At 36.1% G+C, this 22,108-nt stretch overlaps 2 protein-coding genes across 2 annotated transcripts in view; both read left to right on the top strand.

Moving 5' to 3' along the window:
* Nucleotides 1–22,108, top strand: part of LOC142347905 (uncharacterized) — a 522,468-nt gene that overhangs the window by 306,277 nt on the left and 194,083 nt on the right. The window lies entirely within an intron of this gene.
* The window catches only part of LOC142347907 (uncharacterized), a gene marked incomplete at its 3' end in the record, with an annotated part of 78,699 nt that overhangs the window by 54,651 nt on the left and 1,940 nt on the right, over nucleotides 1–22,108 (top strand). Inside the window, exons 6-8 of the mRNA XM_075399069.1 lie at nucleotides 427–661; nucleotides 1,207–1,412; nucleotides 21,166–21,325. Of these exons, the coding sequence (XP_075255184.1) occupies nucleotides 427–661; nucleotides 1,207–1,412; nucleotides 21,166–21,325 (601 nt within the window). The remainder of the gene's footprint in view (nucleotides 1–426; nucleotides 662–1,206; nucleotides 1,413–21,165; nucleotides 21,326–22,108) is intronic.

Raw genomic sequence — 22,108 nt, 5'->3', positions numbered from 1 at the left:
CATTTCAGGGTCAATTTCTTATCACAAAGTGATAGCAAGGAATATAAAATCAGGGGTGCCCTATCCATAGAAATTAAAAATAGTAGAATGAGGAGGAAAAGGTGTGATTCTCGGTTATCATACTAGGTTCATGTATGGTTTCCTCATAATCATTCAGAGGAGGCCATATAAGATTTTTTTTCTGTTTTTCAGGGTCATACTAAAAAATAAAACAAAGACATTGTCGATATATATATATATATATATATATATATATATATATATATATATAAGGATTAGGATTTATATATGTTTTATAATGTTGTTTAATATTATAAAACTTATAAAACTTATAGAACTTAAAAAATTTTAAAAATTTAAAAATTCTTTTAATGAAAAGTTTTATAAATTTTAACACTGTTTGCTATGTATGGGAGAAATAAATAGAAACGGCAACTTGGACAACTCAAAGAGTACATACTCTCTGACATTGAGATCGAAGAGATTGACGAAGGAAAAACGTTCAAGTTCCACTTCTTGGAAAACAATTTGATTTTGGCTGTCCACATTGTCAACAATATGCTAAATTTGCTAATATCAGTGCCTCCAACGTTCAACAACTACACAAGAGGACTTATGGGTGTTTATAATGGGAATACCTCTGATGACTTTCAAGCAGCAGGCAAGCTTTGCTTAAAATTGAAGTTTTGGAACCCCACCCCCCCCCCCCCGCCTTATACCATTTTTCTTTCACAACAACGTGTGAACAATTGTTTGCGCTAATTATGGTCTGCATAACACGATAAGAGGTGAAACTAGCCATTAGAATTAATGCAAACATACAATTGAGAAGTTGCGAACAAATTGTAAATTATAGATGGTTATAATTTATCGGGAAAAGCATCATCTTGATCAGTCTTTCGAACGCTCGCAATTTTGTGCGGGCTCGGATCCACCCCTCATCAGGCTGCCTCAAACTACAACCACTTCTGGTAACAAAAAAATCAACCAAAACCGAAACTAATCGGAGTACCCCACCAAGTACCCAGACATTTGTGCGAACGTATATTCCAAACTTTAAACCATTGTCCAGTCTTTCGAGCGCCCGAAACTAGCTCTAATCAGACTCTTCCAACCTGAAACGACCTCTGGTCATTCGATCAGAGGTTATCCAATCCGAGTCTATTTGGTCTGGGACTTCGATCTGTGAACCCAACTATAATTTAGATGGCACCACCTTCGGTTCGGAGACAGATCTACTTACACTTCATCATGAGTTTGGCTATTCCTGGAAGGTGGAAAGACCTGACTGGCTATTCTCTGTTGAATCGATCCAAGATGCAATTCAAGACGAGATTGATTCTGGATCTCCCTTCACTCCAGTTTACGAGATTGTGTTTGACAGTCCTGAATTAGAAGAGCAAGCAGCCGAAGTATAAAATTATTATTTAATTCCAGGCTTTTAATTTCATGGGAATTAACATCACCACCTCACTCTAGGTTGCCTACAAACAAAGTTTTCTATGTGTCAAGAATTATCGAGACCTTATCAAGTTACGCCAAGAAAATTTCTTGATAAGATCACCTCTGATCTTATCAAGGTGTTCCAAGAAATATTTGCCTGTCAAGATCTTGACAAGATGTTTCAAGCTCTGCAAGAGTTATAAAGATCTTGCATGACATCGCAAGTTGTAACGAGTTTCATTTCACTGGGCGTAACAAAAGTTTATGAACCGAAAAATAGCCAAACTGTTCAAATTTTTCGACAGACATCTTAAAAATTAAAGCTAGATGACAGAGATTATCAGAATTTTAGAAACATTCGTGAACAATAATCAGTTCTTAATTTCTCTCACTGATACGTAATAGAAGATTTAAATTGAAATTATAAGTTATTGTAGCCTCAGTCATTTCAGGTGCTATGTAAAGTCAAAATTAGGAAATTTAATTCAGGAAAAAGAATGAATCAGAACTTAGCTCATCTAATAATCAGAAAAACAAAAAAAAACAGCAAAAAAAGAAAATTTTATTGTCCGTTGTTGTTTTTGGAAAAACATGTTTTTTATTGCTGTCATTTTTGCTACAACAAAGAGGCAAAGAGTTTGCTTCAAAAATATTGGTTTTGTCTTAAAAACAATATCTTGGCGTATCATGACTTAATGAGCTAAATATGACTCCAGGTTACCATTTGTCAATTCTCAGAGAAAGTTTTTTGCTCTCAACAGGGTTGGTTTTGCATTTGTTTCCAATGTAGATAAATGTAAATGTTTTATCGTTTAAGACGTAGCGTACTCCGAGGCTACGTCGAGCGCTCGGAGTGCACTCGACGTTGTCTGTGAGCATACCTTGCCAAACTGAAATAACCTCTGACCAGACCGAAATCAGACTTTTGTTCAGACGATTGTGCGACCATGGCCCAAACCAAACCCAGACCATTGTCCAGACAATTGTTCGCTCAGAACTATTTTTGATCAGACTTTTGTGCGCCCGAAGTCACCTCTGTCTAATCAGTGAATGGTTGTCCCAATGAACCAATCTCGTTAATTTTGCTATAATTTATTCATTTCAAAAAAATAATGTTTGCAGTAATAATATTATCCAAGGAAAAGCCAATTCTAAAAGCATTGCTAATGGGAAGAAAACTCAACTGCTGGGGAAAAAAGTTTAATTAGTATATCATTAGTGCATAATCCTGACACAATGGATGGACCTAGACAGCTTTCCATAAGAAACGTCGTGGTCAACAGTTAACCAAAATTTCCTCTTAAAGTGACCGACTTCTGCTATCAATTGGACCCTTTTGGTTCTGATCAGAGCTATCAGACTCTAGATGTGTCTCTGATCAGAATGCTGTTTCTGTTGCCTCTTGGCAGAGCCAACATCTCTCAAAAAATAAATACAAAACATCTAAAGAAAAAATGCGCTCGAATTGAGTCGGCCTCTGATCAGAATAACACAAACAGAAATCACCTCCGATTAGACCAGTACCATCCGGATGTGACCTCTGATCAGACCATCCCCAAACCGAGGTGACTTCTGACTATACCATCCCTACACCGAAGCGACCTCTGATCATACCATCCCCAGACCAAAGTGACCTTTGGTGAGACTATTCTGCGCTCGAACCATATCCCAGACCTTGTAATCTCGGTCTGGAGACACACTGTGTGCGTTGGTCTGGGGTCTGATCAGAGGTCACTTCTGTCTGGCACCTCAATCTGGGAATGACATATTCGTTACAAAAAACTCAAATAATTGTTTACTGTCTGCAAGAAACTGTAGGCAACTTTACATGCACAAGGCAGTATATTAATGTTTGCTATTTAGACTCATTTGATAACAAAAATTCCCTTGAAAATTTCATTTTTTTTCTTCTTTTTCTTCTTCTGATTTTCAATAAAACTTGCTTACAGAGGTCAACTAAAAAAGAAAATAGGCTCCAATTGATTTTTTTCTTTTTTAATAAATATCACGAAATTATAATATTTTATTATCTGCAAGAGTTAGCTTCCAAAAACTATCAGAATGGCGTCGTTTTCCACAATTACTAAAATGGGAACACTTTGCTGTTTCATGTGCATCAATCAATCACTTCGAGCACCCTATGACGTAGAAAGAACACAAAAATTTTGACGCAAAATGGCTGGACAGAATTTTCGGACCACTCACCTCTGTTCTTTGTTTTCATTAAAACTTCAAAATTAATACACACAACTAAAGCTAGGATCTGGAATTTTGCTTAAAATGTTAACAACCTATTTGAGAGGATGAAAACTTCTCTTTGACTTCTTTGAGATCATTTGGGAGGAGAGAATGCGTTTTAAACATCTAAAACTGTTTCAGCATGCTATTCAGCATCAAAAATCAGAAACAAATTCAAAACAAAAATCGTTTTGTTTGTTTTTAAAATGCTCAATTCTATTTCATCGAAAAGATTGTAGCAGCAGAAATACTGGATGTACACCTGCAGCCAATCAGAGACTGAGAAGACACTATTCTCTTATATATAGTGCTAACTACATTAGCTATAGTCAGTCTAATAGAGTAGTTGCACGATATGTATACCTCTGACTCCGGTGCCACTCTTGATGACCACCGTTATAATTGAAGTTTATCTTCATTGTTTCATAGATTCGATTAGTCTGAGAGATATAGATAAGCCTACTTCGCGCGCAGAAATAAGTAGCCCTAAATCTTTGTACCTTAAGGCTGTAGAAGGAGTCCACATAGGGTCTGCCTTAACTGGTGCGACCAAAAAGTAAACAAACTTTGACCCTAAAAGGAACACAGACAAAACACAACTTCTCCAGTTAAAAGAAAAACTTAGTGCCAGCTTTTATACTTTTATATTTATATACTCACTAACATTTAGAAACAAAAAGTAAGCACAATCCCAACAAAATAAAACAAAATAAATGATACTACTCAAAATTAAACAAATTGAGCCGTCGCACTGGCCAAACGTCATCACAATTGGACGCAGAACCCAATGAACTACAATTAGTTGTCCCACACAACAGAACAAACGCTTTTTGCGCGATATCCAACCTTTTAACGTATCACACTATCAATACCAGGATGAATCAAATATACCTTTAAATACAGCACAACAACCTAAACGCCAGTGCTAATAAAGGAACAGCCTCTCCTCTAGATGCAGTATTGTGCAACAGCCTCTCTTCTCCGTACCTGATAAGGCTTCTTAATTCTCACAAATAGCTTTACTTTCATATTTATTTGAGATCTGTGGAACTCAACTCACAAAAGGCAAAATTCTTTTTATCTGTGGCCCTCTCACTGATGTTTATACCTCACTCTTACATGACACTCTATTCAATCCATTATCAGCCATTTTATTTGAATATCTCAACAGAGTATACAAAGAATTACAGCCATCTGATAGAGCTGGTGCATTTAGAAAATCAGCAATTGAAATCTTTAAACGACCAGTGTCAACACTAAATTTTGCCGCTGTACAATCACGAAAAGAAGCGTACATAAGATTGCTAGACAGGAAATCGAAGGTTTTCTCACCTTATAAACACATAAATTAGCTTAGTAAAAAACGCAGAACTGCCGGAAGAAGAGATATTAGATGCTCTGACACTTTTATCTTGGTTTTTCATACATAGATTTTGTAATAGCCTAGTACGCCATATATCGTCAGCCACAAAACGCTTTGCAGAGACATGTCCTCAACTATTGGATAAACTACCAGAAACACTGCAATACGTCTACGATCCAGATTGGTTTCCAGAAAACTCAATAACCATTAAAAAAACCATCAGAGATAAAAGAAAATTAAAAATTGACCATGTACAGATTCAATTGCGAAAGCATAACGCAGAAAATCAAGCATTAACATTCGATAATATCACAGAAAATACAAATACATCTGTTGAGGCGTCACCAACTGAGCAAAACTTTGAGACTAAAATATATTCACAATCCATGGATTCAATTTAAATGAAACCACAGAAACTGATTTTAATTCCACATTATTAGATGATGGAACACTTTTTTCTGCAAATTCAAAAAACACTTTATCACTAGAGTAGTTGCACGATATGTATACCCCTGACTCCGGTGCCACTCTTGATAACCACCGTTATAATTGAAGTTTATCTTCATTGTTTCATAGATTCGATTAGTCTGAGAGATATAGATAAGCCTACTTCGCGCGCAGAAATAAGTAGCCCTAAATCTTTGTACCTTAAGGCTGTAGAAGGAGTCCACATAGGGTCTGCCTTAACTGGTGCGACCAAAAAGTAAACAAACTTTGACCCTAAAAGGAACACAGACAAAACACAACTTCTCCTGTTAAAAGAAAATCTTAGTGCCAGCTTTTATACTTTTATATTTATATACTCACTAACATTTAGAAACAAAAAGTAAGCACAATCCCAACAAAATAAAACAAAATAAGTGATACTACTCAAAATTAAACAAATTGAGCCGTCGCACTGGCCAAACGTCATCACAATTGGACGCAGAACCCAATGAACTACAATTAGTTGTCCCACACAACAGAACAAACGCTTTTTGCGCGATATCCAACCTTTCAACGTATCACACTATCAATACCAGGATGAATCAAATATACCTTTAAATACAGCACAACAACCTAAACGCCAGTACTAATAAAGGAACAGCCTCTCCTCTAGATGCAGTATTGTGCAACAGTCTCTCTTCTCCGTACCTGATAAGGCTTCTTAATTCTCACAAATAGCTTTACTTTCATATTTATTTGAGATCTGTGGAACTCAACTCACAAAAGGCAAAATTCTTTTTATCTGTGGCCCTCTCACTGATGTTTATACCTCACTCTTACATGACACTCTATTCAATCCATTATCAGCCATTTTATTTGAATATCTCAACAGAGTATACAAAGAATTACAGCCATCTGATAGAGCTGGTGCATTTAGAAAATCAGCAATTGAAATCTTTAAACGACCAGTGTCAACACTAAATTTTGCCGCTGTACAATCACGAAAAGAAGCGTACATAAGATTGCTAGACAGGAAATCGAAGGTTTTCTCACCTTATAAACACATAAATTAGCTTAGTAAAAAACGCAGAACTGCCGGAAGAAGAGATATTAGATGCTCTGACACTTTTATCTTGGTTTTTCATACATAGATTTTGTAATAGCCTAGTACGCCATATATCGTCAGCCACAAAACGCTTTGCAGAGACATGTCCTCAACTATTGGATAAACTACCAGAAACACTGCAATACGTCTACGATCCAGATTGGTTTCCCGAAAACTCAATAACCATTAAAAAAACCATCAGAGATAAAAAGAAAATTAAAAATTGACCATGTACAGATTCAATTGCGAAACCATAACGCCAAAAATCAAGCATTAACATTCAATAATATCACAGAAAATACAAATACATCTGTTGAGGCGTCACCAACTGAGCAAAACTTTGAGACTAAAATACATTCACAATCCATGGATTCAATTTAAAATGAAACCACAGAAACTGATTTTAATTCCACATCAGATGATGGAACACTTTTTTCTGCAAATTCAAAAAACACTTTATCACTAAAAGACTTAGATAATAATAATATAAATAATAATAATAATTTTAATGATAATTTTTATTATAGCAATACTTAAAATAGTAGTAATAATAATAATATCAACAATAATAATAATAAATAATAATAATAATAATAATAATAACATTATAATAATAATAATATTAATAATAATAATAATAATAATAATAATAATAATAATAATAATAATGATAACAATAATAAAAACAATAAAAATAATAGTAATAATCACCAGAACACTAATGTTAATTCTATTGAGAATACAGACAAGAACACTAACATTTACCAAAATCAAAGAAATCGGCAACCCATGAATTCGACTGAGATAACACACAGTTCGGAACCAATAAACACATTTTTACCGCTTCTACTTAATGTAAACACACTTTTACCACGCCTAAAAAGACAAACTTGGTTAATTATAACACTTATCATGTCATTTTGATAACGTCCACTCAACCAGCATCAAAAAATAATCAAAATATCCTTTTAACCAAACCACAATTATAAAATTTTATTAGACAGTCAACTTCACAAAACAATCAACAAACAAACAAAAGCTCCAACTCTTTATTATTTTTGAGCCGCATCAACACAAACACCTTCAAAGATTGTTAGAAAAATCGCACAAACATTTTATCTTTGTTAACGAGATTCAGTACCAACGCAATAGTCATTAAAGACAGTTTGATGGTACTGATCCAACATATACTACAGAAGAAAAATGCTATCACAGCAAAAATGGTAACCACAGCAGGACCAGAACCACTTGACTCACCGTATCCTGAAGCTTGAATTCTTAAACGAATCGCCATAATACAAACAGCTTTAATAGGGGGTACTCACATCTGCCACTAGAAATCAAAAAGAACTGGCACGTTTTTTGCCGAGAATTTCAAAAGACCTTTTTTAACCAACAACCGAAAACACAAGCGGATTTATTTTAGAAAGTATCACACGTGCTTCAGGCGAACAAATAAACTTAAGCACTTCGAATCGTACAAATGGCTAGAAAATCCTACGTTAACAATGCTCCAGAAGTGAGAAATGCACAAATTAATGATGCACTTTTAAAGCATTAGATCCGCAATTAATCAGAAAAGCTCTTAAAAGGGGTAGCTAACCGCAGGTCAAAAGCATTGGAACCAAATCTTCCTTTTGTACGTTTAGTAGAAAAACTACATCAGGAAGACATCACGAGAACACATTGACAGACATAAAATAAACACAAATTCCACTCTTTCTCCGTCAATAAATAGTTTATTTATGGATATAGACAACATTACAGTAGATTAGATGATGTACACACGATGGAACAGGATATTGCTTATGGGATCAACGTAGTACGACACAAGTACTCAAATGATCCAAATTTTGAAGCAAAACGGCTATTCCCTAACTTTTGTAAAACAAATGTTCACAATCAGGACACAGTATCTCCACATTTCCCAAAAAAAGATACACAAAACCACTTGAGAAAACTAATTTTCAAAAGCAAACGTTTAACCAAGCTATGAAAGGTAACCAAAACATTCCAAACAAGCAAGTCACGTCTAATAACATGACTGGCAAGCCATTACCTTTTTTGTATCGTTCAAGAAGCAATAGTAGAGAAAATCGAGACACTTCTTGAAATAGAAGCAGGACATCAAATGGTTATCCTATACCATATTAACTCACTTTTAGGTAAAGATCAGAAAGACGACTCAACGTCTAACAACGAACGAACAGAAACACAAAACAATTCCGAAAAAAAGTTTCTGGAACAGCAGTTTAACGATTTGCTCTTAGAACTTAACCAATACGCGCAAGGCGAATATTTAATTTGTCAGGAAGAACATAATATTGCCACTGAAGAATACTTGTTTTAGTCGCTTTCTTCATCCGGTAAAAACAATATTGGGTTCATAATCTATACAAAACAAACAATCATCAATCATACTAGAACGATCTCACCACCATATATTGAAATTGATTTCTTAATAAACTTGTGAGCCACACTTATTGTGTTCAACAACAACACTTGGAACGATATTAAAGAATACCACAACCTTGCATTGAAAACACATCAAGATTTGTCCAAAAAAACACACCAAAATATTTTTTACATTGACCTTTCACGTATTTAACACAACAATTAACATTCTAGGGACACCATTACCAGAAAAATATGTAGATTCCATAAAATGTTCAAAACATAATTATGAAAAGAAGTTTCTAAAACTCTGTGAAACTTCAACAAAACCACCACCGTATTACTAACATATATTTCAAGTCATTGCAAATAATATACTGTATTTCTAACCGTTTGAACATCTCACTTACTCACTTACTGCTTATGAATACACAAAAGCAATTACGCAAATGGACCCACAATTTATAAATCTAACTTCTCGTTCATACCACTACAAAAATTATGTTCTTTCCTACTATGAATATTAGCAACCTAGAATATGATTACTAATCGTTCATACAAATAAAAATCCAAAATGTTTTAAATCATCCACTAACACTTGTTAGAGGACTCATACACAACAAGATGTTTCATTAAAAAACCTACAAACAACGAGATATCGCATCAATGAACTCACAGAATTCATGGATGCATACACAGCAAATTACCTCACACATGGTACATGAGATACACTTAAAAAGCTATATTGCTTGAACTTAAAACAACAACATGTAAGCGAGTACAAAGCACAACAAAAAATTTTCCAAAAACGATTTGAAACTTCTCTGTTCGCAGACACAGAGAAAACTTTCCTCTAGATGTTTATTTTTGATCCCACGAAAACAAAACAAAAACAGTTTGAACAATTAGCCCAACTTTTTTTCCATACAAAATCTGCTATGCCACCTCTAAGTTTGATGTAGGTAAAGTCAGGGTTGAACTAAATCTACCTCTGAAAACTACTCTACACCAATCTACAAAGAACAACGCGCTACTCGTATACCGTTACAATTAAAACAACAAGTACAACACTTACTCGACATACCGACACATTTTGATATAATTGCACCCATAACACAGATTCTTTAACTACAGGAAACACATTTATTAATCCCGTGAATATACTCAGACAGGTAAAAACACTCAAAATTTTTTTTAGATGCTCGTCAATTGAAAAAGACGATTGATGAAACTAAATAGAGTTGGCCAATAGAGCCAATACAAATTATCCTTACACAAAAAAGGACCGGTTTTCTCAACAGCCGACATGAATAACATATATAACCAAATGCCATTCGATAAATCTTCACAATGATTAACTAACTCGGTTATCGCAGGCCAGCAATATTGTTTTAAACGACTGTTCTATGGTATTTCCATCGGCCCAGCCGGCTTCTCATCGTTTATGAACATCATATTCATACCACTAACTTGCCAAAAAAAATAATTACTTTTCTGGACGATGTTTTCATACAAACTAATACAACAGACACAATTTTGTAAACTTATCACATAATAACACAATATAAACTTCACAAAATATTAAAAACAGAAAATCTTAAAGCCGCTCAAGATAAATCATTCTTCCGTTTAGAATCAGTATAGTTCTTAAGTCACCAGATTCAAAACAGTCTTATTTACCACTCAAATCAAAAAATGATGGATTTCTCAAATTACAATAACCAAAAAACAAAAAAGGAATACAAAATTTTGTTGGAGTTCTCTCATTTATCTCCAAACACATGTATAAATTACAAGTAACATTGTAAACTTTCTGTCTCCAACTCAGAGATACAGTTGACTTTAAATCGACGCCAGATCTCCAGGAAAACTGAGATTAGTTTAGAAAGAACTCACAGACGGTACACTACGCCTTGCTATTCCTAATTCTGAAAAAAACCCTTTCATATTATATGCGATGCCTATAACTACGTTATCGGCGCTGCAGTTCCTCTAAAAATTCATTTAAGAAAATAAAACCTGGCTTGCGCAGTTTTTCGTGTTGTTTCCAAAACTAAACTTCGACTATCCACCATTCTTCGAGAGTGCTCAGTTATAATCTATGCATTTTCTGAATACGAATACCTTATTCAAGGGTCAAAACACCTTATTATCTTATACACAGGACACAAGCCTTTTCTTTTCTTGTACAAACAATTAAAAAACATGCCAAATCCAAGATTTTACGAATTTCAGCTCATTCTAATGAAATTCCCAAACTTACATCAAGTTTAGCCGGAAAGGAAAAATTTTTTACTTCCGGATTTATTAAGTCTCTCACAAACGATGACAACACAGGACGAACATCGATTGAAAACAGTAGAAATTCCGGATTCAAAAAATTCTTCATGACACACAATTAACATAGACAACCAAAACAGTGTCACTATGTTGTATCAAAGGAGTACATTAACACAGTAACTACAGACTCCATTAAAGAATCAACACACTTCCCGATATATCTCCAAATAAAAGATAACTAGTTTATAGTACAGATAGAAAATAATCTTTATCTCTCCGTCTCATACTACGACTACAAAGCAAAAGCTTAACCTCTAGAACACACACAAAATTAACGAATCAAACAGATAAGACAAATCAGATACACTGGAAACATACCCGTTAGCACAACACAGAGACGTCGAACTAAACAAAAAAACAGAACCTTTCAATTCCGATTCACAAAATGCCAATTTTTTAAAATTGATAAATAGTATAAAAATCTCACTTCCGCAACGGACGACTTCATACCTGAAATTTATAACTGTTTTTATGATGAAAAAACAGAAATGACAGATACGTTTATATTGAAAACACAACAATAAGATTCCGTATTGCGACAAATTCTACCGTGGAGAGAAGATGAAAAAACCGCTCTATTAATCCCACATCAACTATAGGAGCAATGAACGGACTACTACGCAGTATTATTGTCGTTTCCAAGATCTGAGTTTAAATGAATCAAATCAATTGTCGTTTTACACACAAAAAAAACACCAAAAAATTGTTTGCCAATCTCTTTACTCCTAACAAAATTCCATAAAGCTGATTAGAAAACTTATGCTACAATAACATAAAATTAATATTTCCCAAACATTAAAACATGAAAAACAGTCCTTGAACAAGATATGAAAAACAGTCCTTGCCTATAAATCTTCTTTGACCCCGCAACAACCAATTTTAGAAGTTTTACCCACGTTTTGCCATGGACACTAGGGGACCAATTTCTCCGCCTTCAGACGAAAACTCTTTCTTTTACATACGTCAAAGTAAATGCATGCACACATTACGTTGTTCTTCATCCCTCACCTTAAAATGATGCAGCTCATGCATTAAAAGTATTATTTGACCATTCAATAGTTAAGTTTGGAATTGCCGATATTTTAGCTACGGCTATTGGAAATGAAAACATTAATTGTGAATCCACACATTTTTGTAGATTATATAATGTACAAATTAAACCACGCACACCATATGCAAACTCGTCGAACGGGCTAGCAGAAAATAGCAAAAGACAACTTAATACATTTCTTCGCATATTTTTAGATATACAATATGAAACCTGGTCTCAGAAAGTTAAAACTTTTCCCTGGCTTTTTTATCTCACAAGTTGGAACAAAAATGGGTCTTTGACCATACGAACTTTTTTTCGGTATTAAACCTAAGAAACCATCATGTTTAAAATATCTTCCACTACCCATCTACAAATTAAAAAACTACATAGAGGAACCTTTGCACAATGGTTTCTAAACGCAGAAAAAAAAATCCAGATGTTTATTATAAAGTATACAACTATCTCAATCAGAATAGACATTTACGCACTTTCATAAACCGCCGTCTTGGCATGGCCCAACCACACAAAATTAACACTTATGTTTGAATCGTTAATAAAGCCCCACAAATTTGAATTTCAAAAGAGGTACAGCTACCGTAAATTGGCCCTTATAACATAATTGACACCACCACTATGGTAAAACACAAACTAGAGGCTTATTCAGTTAAACAAAGAACTCGTCATCGGAGTAATATTTCCCAAATTACACCAAAGAACTCTTTGTTCAAGAACAAATTGAGAAATTTTTCTCTGATAACTCGTTATTACGACATCACCCTCAAAGAACACTACCACGAAGTCAAAATCGTTCTCGTTCAGTCTAGACACCTCCAGCATACCGGCAAACATAGATGAAACCTTCCCCCAATCATCCTCTACCCAGTCTAGACTACCCGAGAAAAGCTCGGCAAACTACACTACTAGAAACATCTGCTTACGAAAACAACCGACAAAAGACTAAAATATCTTTATACCACCGTCGAGGACTTCGACTCCACGAGCGACGCACTTATAATACACACATACACCACCGCCGAATACTCAAAATTTAATTCCTCTCTTTAGTTAGCCGAACACAATTTAGCATAATACATAAAATACTACACAAATATTATTCCAGTAAAAAATACAAACACGATATTCTACTACACGAGGGGGATAATTCGGATAATTTCTTTCACTGGGAATGTTAACAAAGCTCTTTCTCTAAACCTACAAAGCATAAAAGTATTCTTTCCACCTGCTACACTAGCAGAACCACAAAAACTCCTCCATCAGGAAATCAAAAAGAGCCATTCAGGCCATTCCCCACGACTATTAAAGAAAGTAAATTAACAAACAATTGAGTTAGCAGCCGACTCACAGATCGTTCTGCGAATTGTTCCTCAAAATAATTTTTTTAACGAGATCTGACTCGGTAACTTTTTATCTTCACAGAGAAAAATTGTGGTCAGGCAAATCCGCATCGTATAAAAACACTTCACAGTCTCTCTCTCTCTCTCTCTCTCTCTCTCTCTCTCTCTCTCTCTCTCTTTCTTTTACAGCACTGAAGAAGGACTTTCAAACCAACTCACATTAGCAAAATTGATCAGCTCATTGCAGCTTCTCACATTCTACAAACTTTCAGTTTCATTACACTGAAAGTTATTCTCACATCTACATAACAAACAGGTATGCAAATAACTTCAAAACCCAGACTCCAAGTGTTGTTTCGTAGAACTCCTTACGCTAATACTTTCCGGTGTATTCAAAGTTTCAAAATGAAGAAAATAGTTTTCCAAGACATTTTTTACAATCTCTATCATATTCTCTATTCACATGGGTTTTTTTATATAAGAGAATTTATTAACTAACCTATTACTCTCTTTTACTTTTCAATCTTTCGACCACAAGCAACACCAAAAATATCAGAGCTCCTTTACACTGACATAAACTTCACAAATATTTCAGACGCTATCCCAGCCTCTTATAATAAAAAAGTATATCAAAGACCTCCAAATTCTGTTGTTGATCATCCTCTCAATTTAGAGGATGATCAACTGTTGTTGGTCATCCTCTAAATTGTATGATCAACAACAGTTGTTCACAAAACAGAACTGAATGTCCTCATATATTTTTTCTTTTGAACGGAAGGACTAGACAATTCAAAAATTATCAACGGTTTTCTCTGCTAATTTTTTAAAATCTCATACAGCATAATGTCACAATTGCGTCCCCTAAAAATCCAACACTAAACCTGAACCTAGCGCTCTCCTGGTCTCAGAATCACCAAGCTGTTCCTACGGCGACTCTACCAAATATTGCACCCCCAAAAAGTAACCATTTAACGTCTTTAAAAGAAAGCCACGAGCACAAGAAACCAAGGAACACCCATACCCAGTAATTTTTACTGCCAAGTCTGCAGATAGACCTCGCCTCAGTGGACAGTCCCCTTCCGTTTTACCCCTCAGTCAAAAATCCTTTACCCACCTGTCAGATTCAAACGCAAGCACATCAAGCGCAAATACAACAACAAAAAATAAATACTCAAAATTTATTGCCCTATTCAGGTTTACAAGCAAACGCATCTTTACAACAAACGTCTCTTATACGTGCTCCAGCACGAGCACCAAAAGCAAAATTAAAAAACTATTCTAACACACCACATTTTTCATTTTTTTGCTCAACCAATATATTTGCTAAAACAAACGCAAATCAAAGCTCAGAATTACCAACAATCTATACACACTGAATCAAATATAATTGAAACACCATCGGTTATTAATCTTATCTCCAACAGCTCTATTTCAGAGCAACTGAGCTCTTAATTCCCTTCGCCCACTCCGTCACAAATTGCAGGTAATCCATTTAATCCACCACAAGGACCCATCACAAACATTGAACGTCTACTGTCAAAAACTCACTCGAATCACTCATTCATTATAGTCCATTCATCACAGTCCTTTCAAATTTCACGGCCACTTAGTTTTCAAGGCACTCCACCTACAATAACTCTTAGCACAAATCCCCCTCCCGATCCAGATCAGCACTCTCATCATTGTATTGGAAGACAACTAGACCCTACAAAAACGTATCTCACTTAACTATTAAAACTTGAACCAAAATTTGTAGTCCCAGCTCCCGCTCTTCTTGAGATCATAATAACGATGAACAACTACATAACTGCGCTAAACAAAGAATAACTAAGTCATACAAGATAACACCAATACTGGAAAAGAGAGCACATGTTTTACTTAAACTATAAGCAACAAATTTTTCAGTTGAAATAGCAGTTGAACAAGACAGACTAATTATTCCCCCGCATTTCTTCGTTCCGCCTATTTGTTAGGTAAAAACAAACTCCTCACCCTTTATTTACTGAGAAATACACTATAATATTGATAGATATACAAAAAACACAGATATTTTGTGTTTTGTTCTCTATAATCGACACTCCGGATTTCCTTACATATATCCATTACAAAGCTCAATATTCTTGACTAATTAATTTTTTTATTCGTCACTACCTTTAAAACAACCGAACACATTTGATAAACGCAACATCTCTACTACCACGACCCACGTTGGCAGGCTAACATTGAAGATCGCTTCCAACTGGATTGCTACCGCCCTTTTGCATTTCAGCACGTAAATCTCGTATATTATCCACGGGTCCATGACTGGATCCCTAGGATAGTCACTCCAGGTAACGAGCTTCACTCTTAGTTTCGATAATCAATCAAAAAGAACTTATTATGGCAAAAAAAGCATAAAATCTTATATTGAAACGAGGTAGAAAATTTCAAAAACGCTATTTTCTAGAAAATCTCACAAACATTGAAACTGACTCTGAACAGCAACACAATGCGCACATGTACAAAGACCGCTTTCAAGACCATCTTTATGTTGCGTCCGCACTTTCTGACTTTGAAGTACTCACAAAACCTAGTTCCAATTGTAATGAGGGTCGCCGTTTTTACGCCACACAATATCAAGATATTTTCATACAATATAAAGAAGATTTTAACATTGACACAGCAAAGCCTCGGAGGAATTTACGATTTCCATATGAAAATTCCTAACAGCTCACCCTCCGTCACTCCATATACTAAAGCACACGTTAGAAATGGTTACGTTATCTCACAAGAGTCACAGGTCTATAGAAAATTGAAAAACTACGAATTTTTGCGCAAGCAAACTTGGTTCGTTGCTGTGCATTCAAATGTAGAAATTGATGACGAAACATATTAAATGATTGGTCGCGTTTTGGACCACTAGAGTCTTTCTATATACAAAAACTCTGCAATCTTGATCGCGATTTAAAACGGACCGCCTTTATCTTGTTAACGAAAAATTTCCATTTGTCGAATATCTAACTACAGGCAATCGAAAGAAATTTGCCATACTGGAAAGTTCAAATAATTTTTCTCTCTTTCAATGGAAAACTGTCTCCTCAACTTTTTATGTCCTAGAGAACCATTGCTTTGAACGTATACCTATATACTTTCAGAGCAAACTCAAATGTGTAGATCAGGTAACATGGAAAACATTCCCTTGGCCTATTTATGCATCGTGTGATGCTGACAACTTCGATCAGCAAATCACATTAGACGCGAATGGCGATGAGTCAAACCGCTTATTGCCTTATCCAATTAAAGCGCGAAACCACATTAAAATATTCACGCCCAATGAAATTTAAAGAGGAATCACCCTCGCAGATTCACTGCAAAAAAACTTGCCATATATAGTCAAAGAGATTGAACTAACTCAATTGATAAGAGGAATTTTAATCAAAAAGTAGATAATGCCGCAGAGAATTCTGAAGTGGCACAAGCCGCTAATTCTAAAGACCTGAAAAACAAGCACAATTACAAGATCTAATTTCACAATTACAAACCCAATAAACAAATTATTTTATTAAATTTTTCATTAGCGGAAAAGTATTTACACTTCGCCGTCTGATTAGCGTGACCTTATAAACTGCAACTATTTAAGATAACTGTTTTGAGATTCTTTGGATATCCATGGTGCGTAAAAAGAAACCGCCTTATTTTGACAGTGTTTAATTTTATAAAATGTCTTTTTGGCTACTTCGTAGAGCCTTTAGCACATACAATCTCAATTCACTCTTAGGACCTTATATCACATTAGCAAAGGTCATAAGCTCTGGATTTTTGTTGTATTTTCACAAACTTTTTTTCACGTCTGACAGACAGATTCCTTTTAATACAAACCACCATCACCAAAGAAAAGACAAAATACTCTGTCGATTGTAGTACTCCACGTTCTGAGAATGAACTGAATTTATTACACAAGAAATTGTAAATCTGCTATAAGAGATTTTCTTTTCCTGTACACAGTAACTCTAATAAACATAGATCCTCAATTCTCCCTACATAAATTAATGAATGTTATGAAATACCAATGGAAACACAAATTAAACCTGACTTTAGATCATTACACTTACACACTTTGCATCCTAGCGAGCGTAAACGCTCACGAGCTGTCTCATTTTCTAAGGATTTTTTTGAGGATGATTCTGAATAACAGAAAATCCCGGAGGGAGTCGTTTCAAACTTATTAGTACTCGAATGTCCCTTTTGTTTTATTTCAGAGACGCCACAGCTGTCAACCCAAGCTCTCGCGATGGAGGCTCACCAATTCCTTTAATTGTCAGCATACCCAGCGGCATACGACCTCATCATGTTGGATGCAAACACCTGCCCTCTTAACGATAGCCCAGACCTCTCCTCAGCCACAGTATGTGAATTCAGCCAACTATCCGCTCGCAAACCCACTGCCTTCAACAGCCACTTCTTCCTCATTTTTGAGAGAATCGCCCTTATTTATTGGGAGCAGTCCAAACTCACCGACAGTTAGTGTGGGACAGGTCAATTCGTCACAAGAACTGCTCTTACAGGGGCAACAACCGGTGCCACAGCCACCACAGTTGTTACAGCCCTCTGTTCAACAGCCACCACCACAGCTCAATTCCTCTTGGGCTGAAGAAGTTGCTGCCGTGGAACAGTCAGGCCGCTCAACACCAGAGACAGTTGTCCCAAATTGGGCCTATTCCTGAAGAACACCTGGCCCCCCTCTCCGTTCACAATTTCTCGTCTATCCCAATCGGTGATGCAGACACCAGTATCACAACCCACAGGCATCCACCACTCGAGATATGTAGTGCCCCCAGCCCCTCCACCTCGACCTCAGTCGTCCTTACCTCAGCCCCTTGCATACGATCGGCCAACCTCGACCGACAACCACCACTGCACGAACCCCTCACCAAGAAAACGTCCCCGAACGGTCACGCATGTAATATACTCCGTGCGTGCATGACCGTTTCAGGCCTCACAGTCGCCTGCTCGGTATACAACCAGCCCACCAAGAGGCTCACAGCCCTCGTCCTCCAAACAGCGAGCGAGTAAACCCATTTACTTGCATACAAAGCACCTTCCACATACCACCTGGCCCGATTTTTAAATTACACCATTTCACGAATCCTCTTGTCATTAACACATAACACGGTTTTCAAGTCCCAGAACGGATTAACTATTCTTCATCGCCACCTCACCACACGTTGAAACCGACGGCCAGCTCGTGCTCTCCTGGACCATTGGAGAATGAATATTTGGAGGAGGGAAGTGATAAAGACCTGCCTCTAGAATGTCTCCACTTTCCCATCAATCCCCGCTTCACAAAACTATTTTGGCACTGATCCAAATACTTCTTGGTTCTGGTTGACCAACCTAACGAATATTTAAAAAGGATGTTCACGAGAGATGTCACCCCATATTGTAATTACCAAAAATACGACCCCTTCTACCTTCAGTTTGGTTTTTTGCATCCCACACAAATGGATGTAAATAAGCAGACTCACAAAGTCATTTGGACAAAGATGCTCCATCAGATGCACAATTACCTCTTTGTCCAATATCACTTCCACAGGACCAACACCTTGGTGGACATAACTTCACGTTAACAGTATGCTAACACAAAGATCAATTCGCCGTACAACTTAAATTATATTTATGTCATCCACCCTAACTACTGTGAAGGTACCCTACGCTACTTTGACCCCATTAAAAATTATTTTCTGTTTTGGTCTCTCCATAAGAGAACACCTCGCCCTATATAGAGGGAAGCGCCAAAAAGGGCGCGTATGAACACACATTCAACTTCTTATACAGGGACTGGATAGTAGACAATTTAGTAATAAACGAACCGACACCAGAGCAAATACAAAACCTCAACCATCTCTTGGCGATCCAGCAACACTGAAACACTGACTTGTACCCTCGTGTCCTCGCTGCCCGCCTTGCGCGAGACAAGAAATTCTTAGAATTTTTCAAGGACCCTGACAATCGGGCCCCTTGATTTTGAATTCGAATTGTCAACATAGGCCACTGTCCTATCACATTGCGCCACTGACCCACCAACTAGAAGACACACTGTTATTTAAAACTCAAAACCCACTATTGTCTTCTCTTTTATTTCTATCTCACTCCCTATATTTTCGTATTCTTTCTTATATATGTTCTTCTCTTCTGTGCACAATTAATGATTAGGATCAGTTCTTTTCTTTCTTTCTTTGGTCGGGGCTTACTCAGCCGGTATTAAACTTACAAAAGTTTAAGGAACTAAAAGCTCGCACAGTAGCTACAAACAAAAAAATAATTATTGACCAGAAGGTGAGCTTGTAAAGCCGATCGAAACAAACGCAGTACCAGATGGAGATAAACAGAAATCTCTTTTTTACAAACCCACAGAGACTACTACAAGCAATCCTCCAACTGCGAACAAATGCTCACTACAGGACATTGAGAGACAGTTGGGCACGCTAATGGGACTGATATTACTGGCCAGCACAACCTGTAACTGGCACTCTCACTGGTTCCACACTTGGAAAAGATGTTGGTTATTTACTGACGAACCTATTCGAAACTTCACTGACAGGGACATCAGACGACTGCACAAGTCTCCGACTCCAACACAAAACGAGGATGGCACCTCCATCGTATTTCTGCTACGAATCACAAGTTCGGATCAAAACTCTTAATCCTGGATGGATGTAGCAGTATAAATACTGAATATACACCTGCAGCCAATCAGAGATTGAGAAGACACTATTTTCTTTTATATAGCGTTAACTCCACTAGCTATAGTCAGTCTAATAGAGTATTTGCACGATGTGTATACCTCGGACTCCGGTGTTACCCTTTATAACCACCGTTATTTTTGAAGTTTATCTGCAGTGTTTTACAGAGTTGGTTAGTCTGAGAGATATAGATAAGCCTACTTCGCGCGCAGAAATAAGTAGCCCTAACTGTTTATACCTTAAGGTTGTAAAAGGGGCCCACGTCGGGATCCATAATATTTTTGGATCAATTGGTCCAGCATAGTAAAATTTAAGGTGAGACTATTAATACGTTTTCAGCATGCTTTTCTTAGGTAACTATAAATGGCAGTAGACTATTTGAAATTATTGCAACTCGATTCATTGTTTGTATATAGTCATACGTTATCAACAGAACTTGAATTGGCTTTCAGGACATTAATGCATTAGCAAATTCTATTCTCTCTGTTATAAAATTCCTAAATGAGACTTGATTCTAAATACAAAGTTACACCGCAATTTTTGTTCCGGTTAGTTTTAGGGAAATTTAAGTTTATAGGCGAAGTTTGTCGAGTCCTCTTTATCTCGAAATTGAATAGAAAACCTTGATCTAATAATCATATCACACCTGTCCCTCTGTTTGATTGTTTGATTTAATATAAAATTCACTTTTTACTCCACAAGGAATTATTAGTTATTCAACAAATTTTTTCCTCATTTTTGTTTAGATCTGCAAAAACGACACAGGTTGTATGCTTGATGTTTCCTTGACTGGAAATATAAGCATTGCAGATTCGTTTGTGGTTCTGGAAGAAGAAATTGAAGCTGCTGTCCTCACAAACGAAGTGTTTCGTGATGCAGAAAACACTTTCCTGAAAACCTTGTTTGGTAGGTTATTTGTAACGAGTATCACAGATAATTGGGAACCAATTCCACAATTTTGAGCATGTAATTAATCTAAACTTTACTGCCGGACTTTCATTAGCAATTACTTGAAACAGATTAACTAAAACAGATAAATATCAGTGATATGGGTAATTTCAAAAGTGCTGATTTTCGTCTTAATCCACAATTAGTGTCGAGAAAGATAGTTCTGGAATTAATCACCAAATAGGTTTCCTTTCATTTAGTTCTAATTGGCACTATCTTAGTTATTAGATACTGCAAACGTGAACAACGTGACGCGTGGAAAGAAATTATTTACGACATTGAAAATAATTACAAAGTAATTTCTCTACTATTCGACGCCAGCCCCAGAAACCTTCCGAATAAAATCTAGTTTCGGCTGTATCCAAACGTGAAAAAAATTGTACTAAATTCATTTAGCTATTTTCCACACGCTTATAACTCTGAAGACGCGCTTATAACCTTCTCGAAAACGGGACGTGAAAACTAGAATCATAATCGACTAAGTGTACTCGAGAAATCCGTGTAATGAACATAGGAACAAAAAAACTAATCAAGTCTATTAAAGACAATACAAATACACAGGAGAGAGAGCAGCTCAATTCCAAAAATTATGAAAAAGAGTTGATTTAAAAACGAATCTTGATTACCTTTATTCCATCAAATTTATTATGATCAGTGGAAACGATATCAGAAGCTAAGCTATAAAGAACTTGAATCGGTTTTCACGAACAGCGCTTCTTAAATAATTTGTACAAATTTGCT

The sequence above is a fragment of the Convolutriloba macropyga genome, chromosome 10, assembly GCF_964194025.1.
Source record: "Convolutriloba macropyga chromosome 10, txConMacr16.3, whole genome shotgun sequence".
Classification (NCBI taxonomy): Eukaryota; Metazoa; Xenacoelomorpha; order Acoela; family Convolutidae; genus Convolutriloba; species Convolutriloba macropyga.
This window is presented reverse-complemented; position numbering and strand designations above follow the sequence as displayed.